General features: G+C 46.3%; 1 protein-coding gene across 1 annotated transcript in view; it reads right to left on the bottom strand.

Annotated features, from left to right (window-relative positions):
• The window catches only part of LOC142471207 (uncharacterized), a 50446-nt gene that overhangs the window by 19723 nt on the left and 12897 nt on the right, over positions 1-17826 (bottom strand). Inside the window, 3 exon segments of the mRNA XM_075578004.1 lie at positions 1799-1906; positions 8036-8183; positions 8690-8749. Coding sequence (XP_075434119.1) covers positions 1799-1906; positions 8036-8183; positions 8690-8749 — 316 coding nt within the window.

Genomic DNA, 17826 nt, shown 5'->3' with positions numbered 1-17826 from the left:
TCTTTCAGGGGACATGGAGATTAAGTGGCACATACTGAAAAAGAACGTAGGTTCAGATAAGGCAATTGCAACACTAATGCCAGCCAGGAACATCTCAATCTCATTAATATACCGTTGACTTCAAGACTGGTGTCAGAAGAAAAATCAAGATTTTTCTGATCACTCTTTTTAGACATTGATAGAATTTTTGCAAGATGGTTTTGACAAGGGTTTCAGTCTGAGTTACTTAAAGGACCAGGTTTCGGCATTATCTGCACTACTAGAGAGGAACTTAGCATCAGACACTTTCCCGACTCTTGCTATTTTCCTCCATTTGCCAAGATACACCCTTTCCTCTGTTGCTCTACTGCTAAAACTCGAATGGAGGTCCTTATCCTCACCCATCTGATCTATTGTAACCTTCTACTGTCCAGCCTTCCCGGCTCTCACCTGTCTCCCCTACAATCTACCTTAAATGCTGCTAGAATCATTTTACTTTCTCCTAAATTAGTTTCAGTGACTCTCCTGCCAAAATCCCTCTCCAAGCTTCCTATTCTATACTGTATTACTTACAAAATGTTCCTTCTCTCTTTTAAGGCAAATCCCTCCTCTGACTCTCCTTACATCTCAGTACTAATATTTCATTATGCACATGCCCAACTCTTGCGTTCTGCTCAAGGACGTTTTTTGTCTGTCCCTTTTGCATCTAAAGTCATCTCCCATATAAAACCTCTCTCTCCCTCACTGACCCACGCCTCTGGAATGCCCTTCCCCTCAATGTCCGACTGGCACCCTAGCCCCTCCACCATTAAGACCAATCTTAAAACAAACCTCTTTAACAAACCATATGGGTTACTCCATGGCTGATACTATACATTTATTCATTGACCTCAACCCCTTGCTGATGCACTTAACAGAACACCCTCTTACTGTCTCTGTAAATTCCCCGTATTTACCACTTATATTGTAAGCTTTTCAGAGCAGGGACTCCTTTTCCTAATCTTACTTTTATGTCTCAAGAGCTTATTTTTATTATGTATTATATTATGCCACATGTATTACTGCTGTGAAGCACTATGTGCATGGATGGCCCTATATAAATAAAGATATACATACAGGCTTATTACAAGATTTCTACAAGCAGTCCAACAGCTAAGACCCAAAATAAGAAGCACAGTACTAACATGGGATCTTTCATTGGTATTACAATTCCTGTTGGGTCACCAATTTGAACAATTGCGGCAAATTCTGTAGACCTGGAAGACAATCACATCAGCGAGAAGACTGGCGGATCTCCAAGCTTTGACATTCCACGAGGATAAAGCAGTTTTAAGACCAGTTTTCTATTTGCTTCCAAAAATAATTTCCCATTTCATTTAAATTAAGTAATAATCCTTCCTTCATATTCCTATCCTCTCTATATTAATGTATCACAGTTGTATTTTTACATCCATGGGAGAAACCGAAGTCTGTCCTACAGGTAAGGTGAGGGACTTATATAATAGGACCTGCAGAAGAGTTTCCTGTCCTACTACGGCTGAAGGGGAGGAACTATCCCATTTAGTACCCACTGCAGAGAATGGAGACCCAGAAAAGAAAATAACGGTAAACTGAATACATTTTCTCTTTTTTTCCCTAAAACATTTTTTATTAAAATGGCCTTGCTAGAAATTAACATTGGAATATAAATACTAACAATTTTAAAGGGTTTTAAACAGTCAAACATATTCACATGAACTAAACATTTATGAACTCGGGGAGACTATTTACTAATTCTGACCCATGTTCCATGGAGATTATAATCCTGTATGTTACTCACCTGCACTGGTGTCTGGGTGGAGTTTCCCCGGTTGAATGTCCTTTTCCCCTCTCTCATCTGCTCCCTGCTCTTTAATTGATACAATATCTAGGTTTTCATAGTGGAGGCCTGTTAGTTCCAATAGAGGATTAAACAGATGTGTATACATTTACACCATAAATTATAGCAGTTTAAAGATATTGTAAAAATGTATATTCTTTCTTAAGAATCTTTTATGGATTTGTCCCATCCCAAAATTAATTGACCCTATCTACATAGGATTCACATATAAATTAAGATAGAAAAACCTTTTAATTGAGAGTTTTTTACCCACAAGGGTTACATCGCCATTTTAATACACTTGGGACGGTGTTCTGCTAACACAGCAGAGAGACAGACTGCAATCTTGTATCTCTGCTGATAATATCTTTTACGTAATTGGCATCAACCTTGTTCATAACAAACAAAACATAGTTCTATATATAACTATTCAACTAAATATTACATTACAGATGCAGCCACGAGTATTAGAACTCTTGCCTTGGAAATTCTTGGGCAGTCACACAGTAAATGCCTCAACATTTCTGTGCGATTCTTAATGGCCCATAGGATTAACATAGCGGGGGGTCCATGCAGTCCCATTCAAACTGAATGGGACTGCAGGGACCCCCCCCCGCTGTGTTAATCCTATGGCCCATCAAGAATCGCACAGAAATGTTGAGGAATTTACTGTGAGACTGCCCCAGAATTGCGTTCTGCTCAAGGACGTTTTCTGTCTGTCCCTTTTGCATCTAAAGTCATCTCCCATATAAAACCTCTCTCTCCCTCACTGACCCACGCCTCTGGAATGCCCTTCCCCTCAATGTCCGACTGGCACCATTAAGACCAATCTTAAAACAAACCTCTTTAACAAACCATATGGGTTGCTCAATGGCTGATACTATACTTCTTATTCATTGACCTCAACCCCTTGCTGATGCACTTAACAGAACACCCTCTTACTGTCTCCGTAAATTCCCCCTACTTACCACTTAGATTGTAAGCTTTTCAGAGCAGGGACTCCTTTTCCTAATCTTACTTTTATGTCTCAAGAGCTTATTTTTATTAAGTATTTTATTATGCCTTGTGTATTACTGCTGTGAAGCACTATGTGCATGGATGGCCCTATATAAATAAAGATATACATACTGTACAGGCTTATTACAAGATTTCTACAAGCAGTCCAACAGTTAAGACCAAAAATAAGAAGCACAGTACTAACATGGGATCTTTCATTAGTCTTACAATTCCTGGTGGGTCACCAATTTCAACAATTGCAGCAAATTCTGTTGACCAGGAAGACAATCACATCAGCGAGAAGAGTGGGGGATCTCCAGGCTTTGACGTTTCACCAGGATAAAGCAGTTTTAAGACCAGTTTTCTATTTGCTTCCAAAAATAATTTCCCATTTCATTTAAATTAAGTAACCGCCTTCCTTCATGTTCCTATCCTCTCTATATTATATACTAGCTGAGAGACCCGGCGTTGCCCGGGATGTAATTTTGGGGGGGGCGTACGACAGGGTTAGGCTCCCCCCCCCCTTGACAGCCAGGTGGGTGACTGAGTTGACTGAGTGTGTGGGAGACTGTGTGGGTGGGTGACACTTGACTGAGTGGGTGACTGAGTGGGTGACTTTGGGTCGGTGACTGGGTGGGTGACTTTGGGTCGGTTTGACTTTGGGTCGGTGGGTGGGTGACTTTGGGTCGGTGGGTGGGTGACTTTGGGTCGGTGGGTGGGTGACTTTGGGTCGGTGGGTGGGTGACTTTGGGTCGGTGGGTGGGTGGGTGACTTTGGGTCGGTGGGTGGGTGACTTTGGGTCGGTTTGACTTTGGGTGGGTGGGTGACTTTGGGTCGGTGGGTGACTTTGGGTCGGTGGTTGGGTGGGTGAGTTGGGTCGGTGGGTGGGTGAGTTGGGTCGGGGGGTGGATGACTTTGGGTCGGTGGGTGACTTTGGGTCGGTGGGTGGGTGACTTTGGGTCGGTGGGTGGGTGGGTCGATGACTCTGGGTTGGTGGGTGGGTGGGTGACTTTGGGTGGGTAGGTGACTTTGGGTGGGTGGGTGACTTTGGGTCGTGGGTGGGTCGGTGACTGGGTGACTTTTTCAGGGTCGGTGACTGGGTGGGTCAGTGACTGGGGTCGGTGACTGGGTGGGTCAGTGAGTGGGTAGGTGGGGTCGGTGAGTGGGTGGGTGGGGTCGGTGAGTGGGTGGGTGGGGTCAGTGACTGGGTGGGTGGTTTTGGGTGAGACTGGGTGGGTGAGTGAGACTGAATGGGTGGGTGAGTGTGAGACTGAATGGGTGGGTGAGTGTGAGACTGAATGGGTGGGTGAGTGTGAGACTGAATGGGTGGGTGAGTGGGAGACTGAATGGGTGGGTGAGTGGGAGACTGAATGGGTGGGTGAGTGGGAGACTGAATGGGTGGGTGAGTGGGAGACTGAATGGGTGGGTGAGTGGGAGACTGAATGGGTGGGTGAGTGGGAAACTGAATGGGTGGATGAGTGGGAAACTGAATGGGTGGGTGAGTGGGAAACTGAATGGGTGGGTGAGTGGGAAACTGAATGGGTGGGTGAGTGGGAAACTGAATGGGTGGGTGAGTGGGAAACTGAATGGGTGGGTGAGTGGGAAACTGAATGGGTGGGTGAGTGGGAAACTGAATGGGTGGGTGATTGGGAGACTGGGTGGGAGACTGACTGGGTGGGAGAATGACTGGGTGGGAGACTGACTGGGTGGGAGACTGACTGGGTGGGAGACTGACTGGGTGGGAGACTGACTGGGTGGGAGACTGACTGGGTGGGTGAGTGGGAGACTGACTGGGTGGGTGAGTGGGAGACTGACTGGGTGGGTGAGTGGGAGACTGACTGGGTGGGTGAGTGGGAGACTGACTGGGTGGATGAGTGGGAGACTGACTGGGTGGGTGAGTGGGTGACTGACTGGGTGGGTGAGTGGGTGACTGACTGGGTGGGTGAGTGGGTGACTGACTGGGTGGGTGAGTGACTGGGTGGGTGAGTGTGTGACTGACTGGGTGGGTGAGTGGGTGACTGACTGGGTGGGTGAGTGGGTGACTGACTGACTGACTGAATGGGTGGGTGACTGGGTGACTGACTGAATGGGTGACTGAGTGACTGGGTGGGTGACTGAGTGACTGGGTGGGTGACTGAGTGACTGGGTGGGTGACTGAGTGGGTGGGTGACTGAGTGGGTGGGTGACTGAGTTGACTGAGTTGACTGAGTGAGTGGGTGGGTGGGTGACTGGGTGGGTGGGTGACTGAGTGGGTGGGTGACTGGGTGAAAGTGACTGGGTGGGTGTGTGGGTGACTGGGTGGGTGACTGGGTGGGTGACTGGGTGGGTGGGTGACTGGGTGGGTGGGTGGGTGACTGGGTGGGTGACTGGGTGGGTGGGTGACTGGGTGGGTGACTGGGTGGGTGGGTGACTGGGTGGGTGACTTGACTGGGTGGGTGGGTGACTGGGTGGGTGGGTGGGTGGGTGACCTTGGGTGGGTGACTTGACTGAGTGAGTGGGTGGGTGACTGAGTGAGTGGGTGGGTGACTAAGTGAGTGGGTGGGTGGGTTACTGAGTGGGTGGGTTACTGAGTGGGTGGGTGAGTGGGTGGGTGACTGAGTGGGTGGGTGACTGAGTGGGTGGGTGGGTGACTGAGTGGGTGGGTGACTGGGTGAAAGTGACTGGGTGGGTGACTGAGTGGGTGGGTGGGTGACTGAGTGGGTGGGTGACTGAGTGGGTGACTGAGTGAGTGGGTGGGTGACTGGGTGGGTGACTGGGTGAAAGTGACTGGGTGGGTGTGTGGGTGACTGGGTGGGTGACTGGGTGACAGTGCGTGGGTGGGAGAAGGTGGGTGACTTACCTTGACCCCGTGGCATCTGGCTGGGGCAGGAGGTGAGTTCGGGAAGCTGGGGGGGGGCAAGAGTGGCAGGAGACCCGCGCCGCGCTTCCCCTCTCCGGTAGCGGGGCAAATGAGGGGGAGTCCCGCGCCGCGCGGTTCCCCTCCGTCCGGGAGCGGCGCACGTGAGGGGGAGTCCCGCACCGCGCTTCCCCTCTCCGGTAGCGGCGCACATGAGGGGGAGAGCAGGAGGCCCGGGCCGCGCCGCGAGGGGGGAGGAGCCTGGAGTTTGCTGCTGAGCAGGAGGGCCGCGGCGCACGGTGAGGGTGATGGTGCGGCTGGGGATGTTGCAGAGCGTGGGGATTTGGGTGAGGTAGGGGGAGAGAGTGAGGGGCAACGGGAGAGGAGGGGGGGGGTGTGTGTGGAAGGTGAGCTGCGGTCCAACTGACGGGGGAGAGTGAGGGTGTGTGTGTGTGTGTGTGAGGGGGGGTGTGTGTGTGTGTGAGGGGGGGGGTGGTGTGTGTGTGTGTGGGTTTTTTTTTGGACCTTTGGCCCGTCACTCCGCCTCAGGCCAATGAGAGGTGTGGGGGGCGGGCCAAGGGGGTGGTGTGAGTGTGTGAGCCCAATGAGAGGTGTGCGGGGGCGGGCAGGCCAAGGGACCAATGAGATTGCCGCTAGGGACGCAGACATACAGTGCTTTCAGAAATATATAGTAGATCTTTTTAGATCCATGGGAGAAACCGAAGTCTGTCCTACAGGTAAGGTGAGGGACTTATATAATAGGACCTGCAGAAGACTTTCCTGTCCTACTACGGCTGAAGGGGAGGAACTATCCCATTTAGTACCCACTGCAGAGAGAGGAGACCCGGAAAAGAAAATAACGGTAAACTGAATACATTTTCTCTTCTTTTCCCTAAAACATTTTTTATTAAAATGGCCTTACTAGAAATTAACATTGGAATATAAATACTAACAATATTAATGGGTTTTAAACAGTCAAACATATTCACATGAACTAAACATTTAAGAACTCGGGGAGACTATTTATTAATTCTGACCCATGTTCCATGGAGATTATTATCCTGTATGTTACTCACCTGCACTGGTGTCTGGGTGGATTTGCCCCTGTTGAATGTCCTGTTCCCCTCTCTCTTCCTCTCCCTGCTCTTTAATTGATACAATATCTAGATTTTCATAGTGGTGGATTGTTCGTTCCAATAGAGGATTAAACAGATGTGTATACATTTACACCATAAATTATAGCAGTTTAAAGATATTGTAAAAATGTATATTCTTTCTTAAGAATCTTTTATGGATTTGTCCCATCTCAAAATTAACTGACCCTATCTACATAGGATTCACATATAAATTAAGATATAAAAACCTTTTAATTGAGAGTTTTTAACACACAAGGGTTACATCGCCATTTTAATACACTTGGGACGGTGTTCTGCTAACACAGCAGAGAGAGGGACTGCAAACTTGTGTCTCTGCTGATAATATCTTTTACGTAATTGGCATCAACCTTGAGTGGGATATTTTGGTTCAAGTCCATAACAAACAAACACAGTTCTATATATAACTATTCAAAAAGCGCTACTCAACTAAATACTAAATTATTAACAAGTGCATTAATATTGAAAAAAGTATATATGATATAAATATATTATGCTGGAGAATGTATGTATTGTGAAAAACATCTATAAAAACTCTAAGAAAACACAGCTAAATAAAACCACAATTGATGGATTTTTAGCAATAAATCACGTGGTATAGCAACTCAATATCCATCCTCCACTGGGGGGGGTAAACAAATAAGTTCAAAAAAATTCAAAAGAGCTCATAGCTTCCAGCTAGATTTAGTAGTAGTGCAACCCTGTGGCTTCCCTGATGAAGCCGAGTACCCGGCAAAATGCGTAGGATGGAGATAGCCGCATAAACAGAAGACATTTCCCAGCCCCCATTGACTTTCCTGCACGAGAAGGACTGAGTGCGCATGTGCAACCACACGCCGACGGAGCATCTCGGCAGGTAGGTTTGAGGATGGAATCCGAACGACACTATAGGGAAGCTGTGTCTGCAGCCCAAGCAACCCTAGAGGATTTGAGCAGGAGAGTGATCGAGGGGAGAGCTAAAGGAGAGACCTAAAGGAGAGACTCCTCAAATGCTAAATGCTTAAAAGAACTTCCCAAATGTGAGTGCAACCATTGGATGTTAGTTAATACACTGATTAACTTTTGGAAACAAATTGCACTATTGTTTCTTTTTTGTTCTCGTCCCTTTTTAATTTTCATCTCTACAATTTTTGTTACACGTGAGTTTGTCTGTATGTCACTTCTATTGAATCTAGCAGGAAGCTATGAACTTTTTTTAAAACATAGTTCTACCTGAACTCCTGTTTAATGGGATTCCCAAAGATTTGAGGGACTTGTAATTCTCCACCATGACGTCCTTGTAAAGCCCCTTGTGTCCTTCTATATAGTCCCACTCCTCCATAGAGAAATAGACAGCAACATCCTCACACCTTATAGGTACCTGAGAGAGAGAGAATCCCATTCAGCGTTCATGTAGAGCAATTTATTCTGTAATACCAATTACTTATAAAGAGACAGTAAAACAACAACATGCAGAGAATCAGAGAGAAGATAGAATAATACACACAGGTCCAGACAGAGCGTAGTCAATAAAGGGTAACTACTGTACTGGCTCTAATTTGGTATGTTCCAAGACCCCTGGCTGTTGGTTTCTCCTTTACATATTTCCTTCTTGAGCTGTCTCTTTCAGCCAGCAGCCGTCTTGAGAAGTCACCTCACCTATCTCCTCTGGTAAAGTTAATATAATTAACTTCTCCCTTATATTTGTTACCTGCCCAGACCACCCCCTTTTTTGTTACTGTTGTTCTACAATAGAGATTACAGAAGAAAAGGACCCTGTGTGCATCAAAAGAGTTAAGCTGCCTGCCTCTACTCACTTGCCACAGTGAGCTTGGGACAGAAGAGTCATGAATCTGGTATAATGTAACATTCACCAGCAGTGCTCACCTCTCCAGTTAGCAGGTGGATGCTGCTGTGGGGGGAATTCTTCCTCACAATTATGTATTCCTACAGAATGAAAGAGAGTTGTGTATGAGATGAGAGATGTGGAGACGGTATATGAGACGGGGAGAGGGGATATGAGACGAGGAGGGGGATATGAGATGAAAGGAAATTAAGGCATGATTTATTTTAAAAACCTATATAAAATTTGGCACATTTTTTTTTTAAATGTTGTATTATGCAAGTATTTTTACGTATTTGTATTCACATTTATATTGCATATCGATACCGATTTAATAAACTTTTTTCTCAAGTGGATTTGAATTAAATCAGGCCGGGTGGGCCACACTAATATCATAGATGAAAAGGGGGCTCGCGCGTAAAAAGTTTGCTCACCTATCACGGGAGACCAGGTTAATCAAAACCTTTTTATACCGGGATCATTGATTGAGCAAAGCAAGGAGGTAAAATAAATTGTCATGTATTTCAGGAAAAGACATACACACAATGTAACACAATTTACAGGGTTAACACACTTACTGGGAATGGGGCTAACGAATAAAATAGTCCTTTAAACAAAATTCACAAAAATGACCTCTGTAGGAGCCCTTTCCAATGACCGGGAGGTACGCACAAACTCCTGGAACGGATTTCGGAATGCAATGCCAGCGGCGACCGCTACGTTCTCAAAAAGTGGGACTTAGAAACTTTTCTCATTCAAAATCTTTGATGCCGGCTCGCGTCTATTCAGCACAGAGCACCTTTGAATTTGCCGCTGTTGGTTTGGCGCTTAGAATCTGCCCGATTGGCTGGAAGGCTCCTTATGGGTTTCAGCGTCCCATTCACAAACCTCTACAGCATATCAGAGCGTGGGAATTTCCCTGCCAGCCAATCACCGATTTGCCGGTATTGTAAAGCTGGGTGGGCAACTTTTTTCATTCTGCAAAGGGGCATGCGCCAAGATGGCACCTCTGCCTCTTTGCATACGGAGCCTACTGTCACTGGAGACCAAGGCTTATCATCACATTAATACCGGGATTTTGGATTGAGCACAACAAGGCAGGCAAAATAAATTGTAATTAATTTCCTTTTAAGACAAACACACAATTCTTCACAATTACTCTTAATAAACACTTACTGGGATGGGAAAATAAAATAAAATGTCCACGGAACGAATGAATTGACAACAGTCTCTTGGCACCCCTGCACGCATGCGAGTGGGTGTGCGATTTGAGCCGTGCGACAATCCTTGGCTAGGGGCGCAAGTTGGCACCCCTGTATCTCCGCCGGAGGAAATCTTTTCGTTTAGTCCTTACAGGATTCGTTCAGGAATCCTTAGCTCAAATGAATTCTGGAAGAGGGGCGCGATCTTTGGTTACGATGTAGTTAACCCCTTACACTCCAGAACCGCTGCTGCTGTAACTTGGACGGATCTTGGTGAATCTAAGATGGATCTATCTAGGACTGGGCTGTAGGCATTTTTATAGGGTTATGGGTCCTATCTCTAACATACCCAGCCAATCTCCCCATGGGAACAACTTTTCCCACCTATCCCAAACTTGCCAGTAGCTTACAAAATGGGCAGAAGTTGCTTCCCGGTTTGCTAAGAGCATGCGCCAACTTGGCACTTAAGCTGCTTAGCATACCGGGCCCAACTCCTTACCTGGCAACAGTAAGTCTGGGGTTTGGCTACCAAGTGTTGATAGCCTATACCCTCGTACCAGTATCTGGTACTTTGCAATATTCCGGCCGACCTAACACCTAGGGTCTCTGAGGCTTTTCAACTTCGGACTTCTCTAGACACTGTGGCACCAACTCCGCAGGCTGCCTGTGAAGTACGGAGATGAAAAATCCCTCAGCTCATCCACCCTTACCATATTGACATGCTAATGGATTCATTGCCGGGCGGACAGGCAAGGGTTACTGTCTCTACATTTTAAAACATAGCTGAAACACATTTTATTTTTATATATGGTGTCTATATGTGTGGGTGAGATAAAAACGATAGGTATGTGAATGTTACATCCTCAACTATCTGTATACCAAAAACTAGAGTGCTAGCTCCTTCCTAACAAAAGTTAGCTACTTAATTGAATAGGCTCTGTGATGTGGTTTGCGGTTTGAGTCAAGGCATACAATGTATCACTGCTTGCCGGGATCGGTAACCGCAGAAGCACTCCACCACGTGACCTTAATTGGTTAACAAGACCGCAGGATACATTGTTGCATTCCACCACTTCAACTAGACCGCAAACCACTTATTCACTTGAGTTTATGGTTAAGACTTCTCCGGAGTGTTTTGCGGTTTAGGAAGTGATACAGAGCTTCAATGTAGCCCCTTACCACAGACGCGCTTATTCAATTAATGCTTGGCACAGCACTAAGAGCTTCCCCTTGTGTCGCGAATACCGTTTGCACATTCAACATACATTCATAGGACTGCAGCTAGTTTCTGAGCTGCAAAACAGGGACATTACAAAACAGGGACATTACAGATAGTAACTGTTTCATACGCCCATATTACAAATTATCTTTAACTGTGCATGCAATGTCTTGTATATACCCTGCTCATTATGTAACTGTATTTGTAAACATGTATTATTTGTCTTAACTCTGTGCCCAGGACATACTTGAAAACGAGAGGTAACTCTCAATGTATTACTTCCTGGTAAAATATTTTATAAATAAATAAATGTATAGGGGAAACAAGGCATTGTGGTGACCAGCAATTAACCTCCTCATCCCAAACAAGGTATAGGGGTAAATGTAATAGGGGGATGGGGAAGAAAGTGGAGGTTTGTCCGCATCTTCCTGAATAATTTAACAGAAAAGAGTAATAATCAGAAGGTGCAATGTAGGGCTAATAATTGGAAGCACTGAAAAGAAGAAAGTAACCTACTGAATGCACTCATAATGAAGAAGTTAAATAACATGCTAGTTAAAACCCTTTTATTGAGTTATTAAAAATAGTCTGGAGAGAGGGATCAGGTATAAAAGTCCATGGCCAGTCCAAGGTTTAGGGGTAACCAGCCGGGCATAAGACCTTTATTATTGGCCTGGTTAACCCCTTCACCACCACACCCACCTGCTGTACAAGCTCCACAGAGTCTGGGCTCTGGCAAATGGTGGCCGGATAGCCCTGTGTTAGCCCAGGATGTGGGTACTCAAGCAGAACTGCACTACCCCTCTTGTTCTAACACCTTGGCATCCCTAAGGATTTCAAGTCCGGACACCGAACAGACCCATAGGCACCAAGCTTGGTAGACATCTGGTCCCTCGGAATCCATGACTTGGAAATCCCACAGTTCATTATCAGTACATATACCTATTAAATATAACGCTTTAATAAAATATACTGTGTCCTATATTTTTGTGTGATAAAGATGTGTAAGTCCCAGTTCTAGTGTCAGGGATGGAGTGAGGGTATATATTGTCTACACTCACTAGCCTCATTCTTGGCACACTCTACAAATAACTTTTAAACCTTTAACACACAAGAAATCATTCTCAGCTTTATCCTATAGCTGGAGCATCCCCTGAACCCCTATACCAGGTTCAGGGTACCTGGGCATGTATCTGGGCATGTATCTGGGCATATATTATTATATTTTGTGGGGGCTCAGGGGTTCCCAAAAAGAGCTTGCTGGGGTTTTGCGTGTTTTGTTAATGTATCTGGGCACCCTTCCTTATACTAGGGACCTCTCTTTATACTAGGGACCCCCTGTATGGTTGCAGTTATACATTAACCCCTTCATGCCCGTTTACCTTGTCTGGATGATGCTGCAGCAGGAATCCTGGCGGTGAGTCGTAAGAACGTTTTCAGAGTCAGAGTTTGCCTGGAGCAATGTACTTTGCTGCATCCGAGAATCTCACTCGATTCCCAGATCCAACTTTTGGGGTATCCCAGAACTCTGGAACCCCAATACATAGACACATTCTGTAACGACTTTCTCCGGCAAACCCACGCTAAAACTTACAGCCTAGAAATCTCCTGGCCCCAGCACCCAGAAAAGGCAAAACACAAATAAATCTTTAATGTCGCATAATTTGCACACAGTCACAGTAATTTGCCACATGCATTTCTGATATCTGGGTCCAAGAGCTGACATTCTAGGACCTCAATACATGGATCAGGGATAACCAAGTGGGCTTAAACTTTATTAATGAGCCTGGTTAACCCCTTCACCATCACATCAGCCCTGAAAGCTATTAACACAGTAGTCTGCGCATGCGTGAGCTCTCGAGTGCGTAGACGGCTACTGTGCTAATAGCTTCTCACAAAAAGATTGATTGAGGACCCCAGAATCCCCACCTTTTTTCACAAAAAGAAAGCACATTATATATTTGTTCTGTCTCCGGCTTACTGAGGCTTAATAAATTGAGACAGGCAGATGATTCCTTCTTTCATACAAAATGGAGTCTTTGAATTTTTGATGTTTTATTGTAGGAACATGAACAGAAATGAGGAAATGGAGTATCTCAGTCCCGGATTTCCACAGACGGCTCAAATCACAAGGCTTGACAAAGCACCTACGCCGTACGAAACATGTTAGAAAACTTGCAAGCACCACGTTTTTGGATTTTAATCAATAAACATTGTTCTTGGTCACCACGTCCAGCGTTACATTTTTTGTCGGTGTACCGTCTTTTTCCTGTTTGAATCCTTCCCCCTCCTTCCTAAAGCAGATTAACATTCCTAGAAGACTATTCGTTAAGTCTGGTCCAGTAATGAGAACATAGTTTAAGGAGACTCATTGGAATTGAACACTTGAATCAAATACCACCTTGATTTGACCAGATTTATGGGGGTGGTAAACGCCAAATAATGCTGGTACCAGCATTCTTCGCCTTCCTTCAGTGGAGGAGTGGGTTCTGCTAACCACTGTCGAATATCTTCTGCCTGAAGTCCATAAAGTGACGCTTTGTCTCTGGCTTCCTTTCTAAGTTGTAACGTAGCAAAGCAAATCTAGAGAGGGCCTGTTCTCTGTTGTTTGAGAGACATCCTCTGGGTGAATTAAATGGAAGCAGGTCACCAAACTGTTTGATTCATCTGTAAAGAGGTCTTTATCCATCATCCTCAGTAAATTTGTCTTCCATTGATGGAGCTGGTTTATCATTGTCTTTTGTTGTCTGCAATGCTGTACATCCTAGACCATTTCCACACTTCTCTCATGTAAAGATATCTCTGTAAGTTTCAGTGATATGCCTTTGTTTCTCCTTGTTGCCAAGTCCTACTTTTATGTTGAAGTGGTTAGGACATGGTTTGAAGAGAGACGTACGTCTATTATCTAATGTTTGTTTATAGGGCATCGATGTTGTCAGGTTTGTGCACTTTGTCAATGCATACGTCACACACAATTACCCATACCAGGTCAAGTCTTCGGGAATATGGGGTGTTATGGGAGCCATTGCGCTATTTGCGGACTTTGTATACCCTCAAGATATACCTATATACTAAATGACTTGCCTAGGCGCCACAGCTTTCTAATAAATTATAGAGTGTAATACAGTGCAATTAAATGATGTTACCCGACAGGGTACTTCTCAAACCTTCCAGGGAAATATGCTCGGATTTCCCACAAGTACGGTCGTGATTGGTTGTGGAAAGTGAGCGACCCAGTCAGGAAAACAACATGTGAATAAAAAGCATATACAAACAATTATTGTGCAGTATTGTGATTCAATGATAAGTTAATATACGTGAATCTTAGCTCTGGGGGAGAACCTACTTACAGCAAAATGTAGGGTAAATTAGCTTTTCTCTGACTTTGTCAGATAGTGATAAGGTATTGAGGTTTTCTTTGGGTAGGACTTTAATCCCCTCTTGATCTTCCCTTCTGAGGGTTACTCCATGGATGGTATAGCTCGGTTTCCCATAGAATATATATAAAAGAAGAGCAGAAGAAACGGCCAATAGTATAGCTTGCAAAGAACAGAGTTTTATGATCAATGAAATTGTAGGACATGTACTCACATTCAGTACACAAATATCAGACACATAAAGGTATCTTTTGCGCTCTGTGCGGCCGCTGCGCTGTCTCCCCGTCCTCCTCTGTTCCTAGTGCTGCCGTCGCCAAATGGCGTCTGACGTCACTTCCGGGTGGTATCTGGTCGCATCAGATGGTAATAGACTGCGAGGCGCCGAGAGGGGGATCACTGGAGAGCACAAACGTCTGGAGTCTTTTGGTCTTCGCTTCCAGTCAGCTGCAGCTTGACTGAATAAGCTCTGGATCAGGCTCTACGCGTTTCGCTGCGTCATACAGCTTCGTCAGGAGCGTCATGCAGAGTTGCGTGGGCTTAGTGTATTTATGTGATTAAAGCCTAATTGGTTAATTGATCCTAATCTCTTTCAAATGGTTCAAAACATAATTTAACCCACAGGTTTGCCTTTACATAGGCACATTACTCTGTGGTCAAAAAAAAGCTGTGTGTGCTGAGCACGCGCATAGTAAGTGAAACTTCTTTGTTTTTTGTCACATAAATTTTATTTGTGATGGTGATGTTTTTAATTAAAAATCACAAAACAATTTGACTTCCAAAACACAAAAGTTTGACCACATGTTTTAGCTATTTGCACATCTATATTTATAGTAACTGAATTATTTGTGTCTGCGTGTGTCAGTCAGTGTGTGTGTGTGTGTGTCTGCGTGTGTCAGTCAGTGTGTGTGTCTGTGGTGTGTATGTCTCTCTCTGCGACCTACACCCACCACGACGTAGCTGCGGACAAGGAGAACTCTGTCTGAGTCTCCTCCCCCGGCGGAGCTGTGGGCTGTGTTTCCTGCTGCAGCCAGCCCCCCAGCGGAGGTACGGAACATGGGAGGTGCTCGGCAGCTCACAGGGTGGGGGGGGGGGGTGCGGGGGAGTAGGCACATCACTTGTGGGCGCTGTTCGGCGCATCACTGGGGTGTGTGTGTGTCAGTCTGTATGTATCAGTCAGTGTATGTCAGTCAGTGTAGGTGTGTGTCAGTCAGTGTAGGTGTGTGTCAGTGAGTGTGTATGTGTGTCAGTCCATGAGTGAGTGTGTATGTGTGTCAGTCCGTGAGTGAGTGTGTATGTGTGTCAGTCCGTGAGTGAGTGTGTATGTGTGTCAGTCAGTGAGTGTGTATGTGTGTCAGTCAGTGAGTGAGTGAGTATGTGTGTGAGTCAGTGAGTGTGTGTGTGTGAGTCAGTGTATGTGTGTCAGTCAGTGAGTGTGAGTGTGTGTGTGTGTGTGTGTGTGTGTCAGTCAGTGAGTGTGTATGTGTGTCAGTCAGTGAGTGAGTGTGTATGTGTGTCAGTCAGTGAGTGAGTGTGTAGGTGTGTGAGTGAGTGTGTATGTGTGTCAGTCCGTGAGTGAGTGTGTATGTATGTCAGTCAGTGAGTGAGTGTGTATGTGTGTCAGTCAGTGAGTGTGTGTGTGTGTCAGTGTATGTGTGTCAGTCAGTGAGTGTGAGTGTGTGTGTGTGTGTCAGTCAGTGAGTGAGTGTGTCAGTCAGTGAGTGTGTGTGTGTGTGTGTTAGTCAGTGTGTGTGTGTTAGTCAGTGTGTGTGTGTGTGTGTGTGTGTGTCAGTCAGTGAGTGTGTGTGTGTCAGTCAGTGAGTGTGTATATGTGTCAGTCAGTGATTGTGTGTGTGTGAGTCAGTCAGTTTGTGTGTCAGTCAGTGAGTGTGTATGTGTGTGTATGTGTGTTAGTGTATGTGTATGTGTATGTGTATGTGTATGTGTGTGTGTGTGTGTGTGTGTGTCAGTGTCAGTGTCAGTGTATGCTTCCTGCGGTTTTTCGCCTGAGGATAGCTGGCCAGCTCCCCCGCAATGATCCTTCTCAGGTGCCCCACCGAGAAGCACTCCTCTCTCACCCCGATACCCTCCATCAGGTGGTTAAGTCCTGAAACCAGGCTCCGGATGTGAAGCTGTAGCTCGGGGGGGCAAGGAGGGCAGCTCCATGTCCCCCAGCCCCGGGATCCTCTTCTTGTCCGGCCAGCTGCAGTTGAGAGCCTGCAGGTCTCCGCCAGGTAGCAGCGGGAAGAGAGAGGAGAAGGCCGGGGCCAGGAATAGGTGCGTGGAGATCGGGACCAGCAGCAGCAGCGCCCACATCACCTCAGCCATGAAGTTCACCCCATCCACTCACCCCCCGCAGCTCACCACGAACAGAGCCTTCTACTGGTTGGCAGCGCCGGCCTCGAAGCTGGAGAACTCCTTAACTTGGAGGGCCCCCGCGGAGAGCAGCAGCAGTTCGGCGCAGCCGCACCAGTGCAGGATCTCGGCACTCGTATGTGACGGCGGTGAGTATGTTGAGCGGGGGGGGGGGGAGAGCAGGAGGGGGGAAAGCCATCCTCCTCATTCATCCAGCAGCGCAAGGTCTCCGAGCCGCCCGTGAGCGTCGCCATGGCTACCGCGCATGTCAGCGGGCAGCAGCGGCAGTTAGGAATGGTGGCGGCGGACGTGTGGGAGGAATGGCATGCGCAGGGGGGCTCTGTCTGAGTCTCCCAGCCCGGCAGAGCGCGCGGCTGGGACAGAGAGCGGTCAGCAGGTTGTAGCAGGAGAGCCGGTCCCCGCTGCCCCGGATGCCGCCCGTGCCCATCTCCACCTGGGGGAAATTGCGGCCGTTAGGAGCGGCGCCGGCGGCTATCGCCGCCGCCGCCGCATATGTCATCGGCCATGTGGGGGGAGCAGCAGCCGTTAGGAGCGGCGCCGGCGGCTATCGCCGCCGCCGCATCTGATTTGTGGAGCGGGTGTGATGTCAGTGTTGGGGTCGGGCTGAGCCAGAACACAGCCCGGCCTCAACTGCCAGCACTGACGTCACATCCGTTTCATTTCTGTCTCCACCATCCATTTTTGCCCCAGTTCGAATGAGGTGCCACTAAGGAAGTTTCACTTCAAAAAACCTACACTCATTGCTTAACTAATAGTTAAAATACATAAAAAAAAATTATTAAGACAATCTTTATTCATACATACTTTAAAACTATAAAAAATGTAATTAATTAGTTATATAAATTTATTGAGTACTGGAACAAAACAGTAAATATGATAACTCATTCTGTCCAATTCACTATAATTGGAATAAATTTAAGAAGACATATAATACTATCCTATTATCTAACAATAATTATTATACACAATAAGTCATGAAAACTATCTAGGTTGGGAGAGAGGAGAGATAT

This window comes from Ascaphus truei, chromosome 20, assembly GCF_040206685.1.
Source record: "Ascaphus truei isolate aAscTru1 chromosome 20, aAscTru1.hap1, whole genome shotgun sequence".
NCBI lineage: Eukaryota > Metazoa > Chordata > Amphibia > Anura > Ascaphidae > Ascaphus > Ascaphus truei.
Note: the sequence above shows the minus strand (reverse complement) of the source record. Positions and strands in the feature narration are given on the sequence as shown.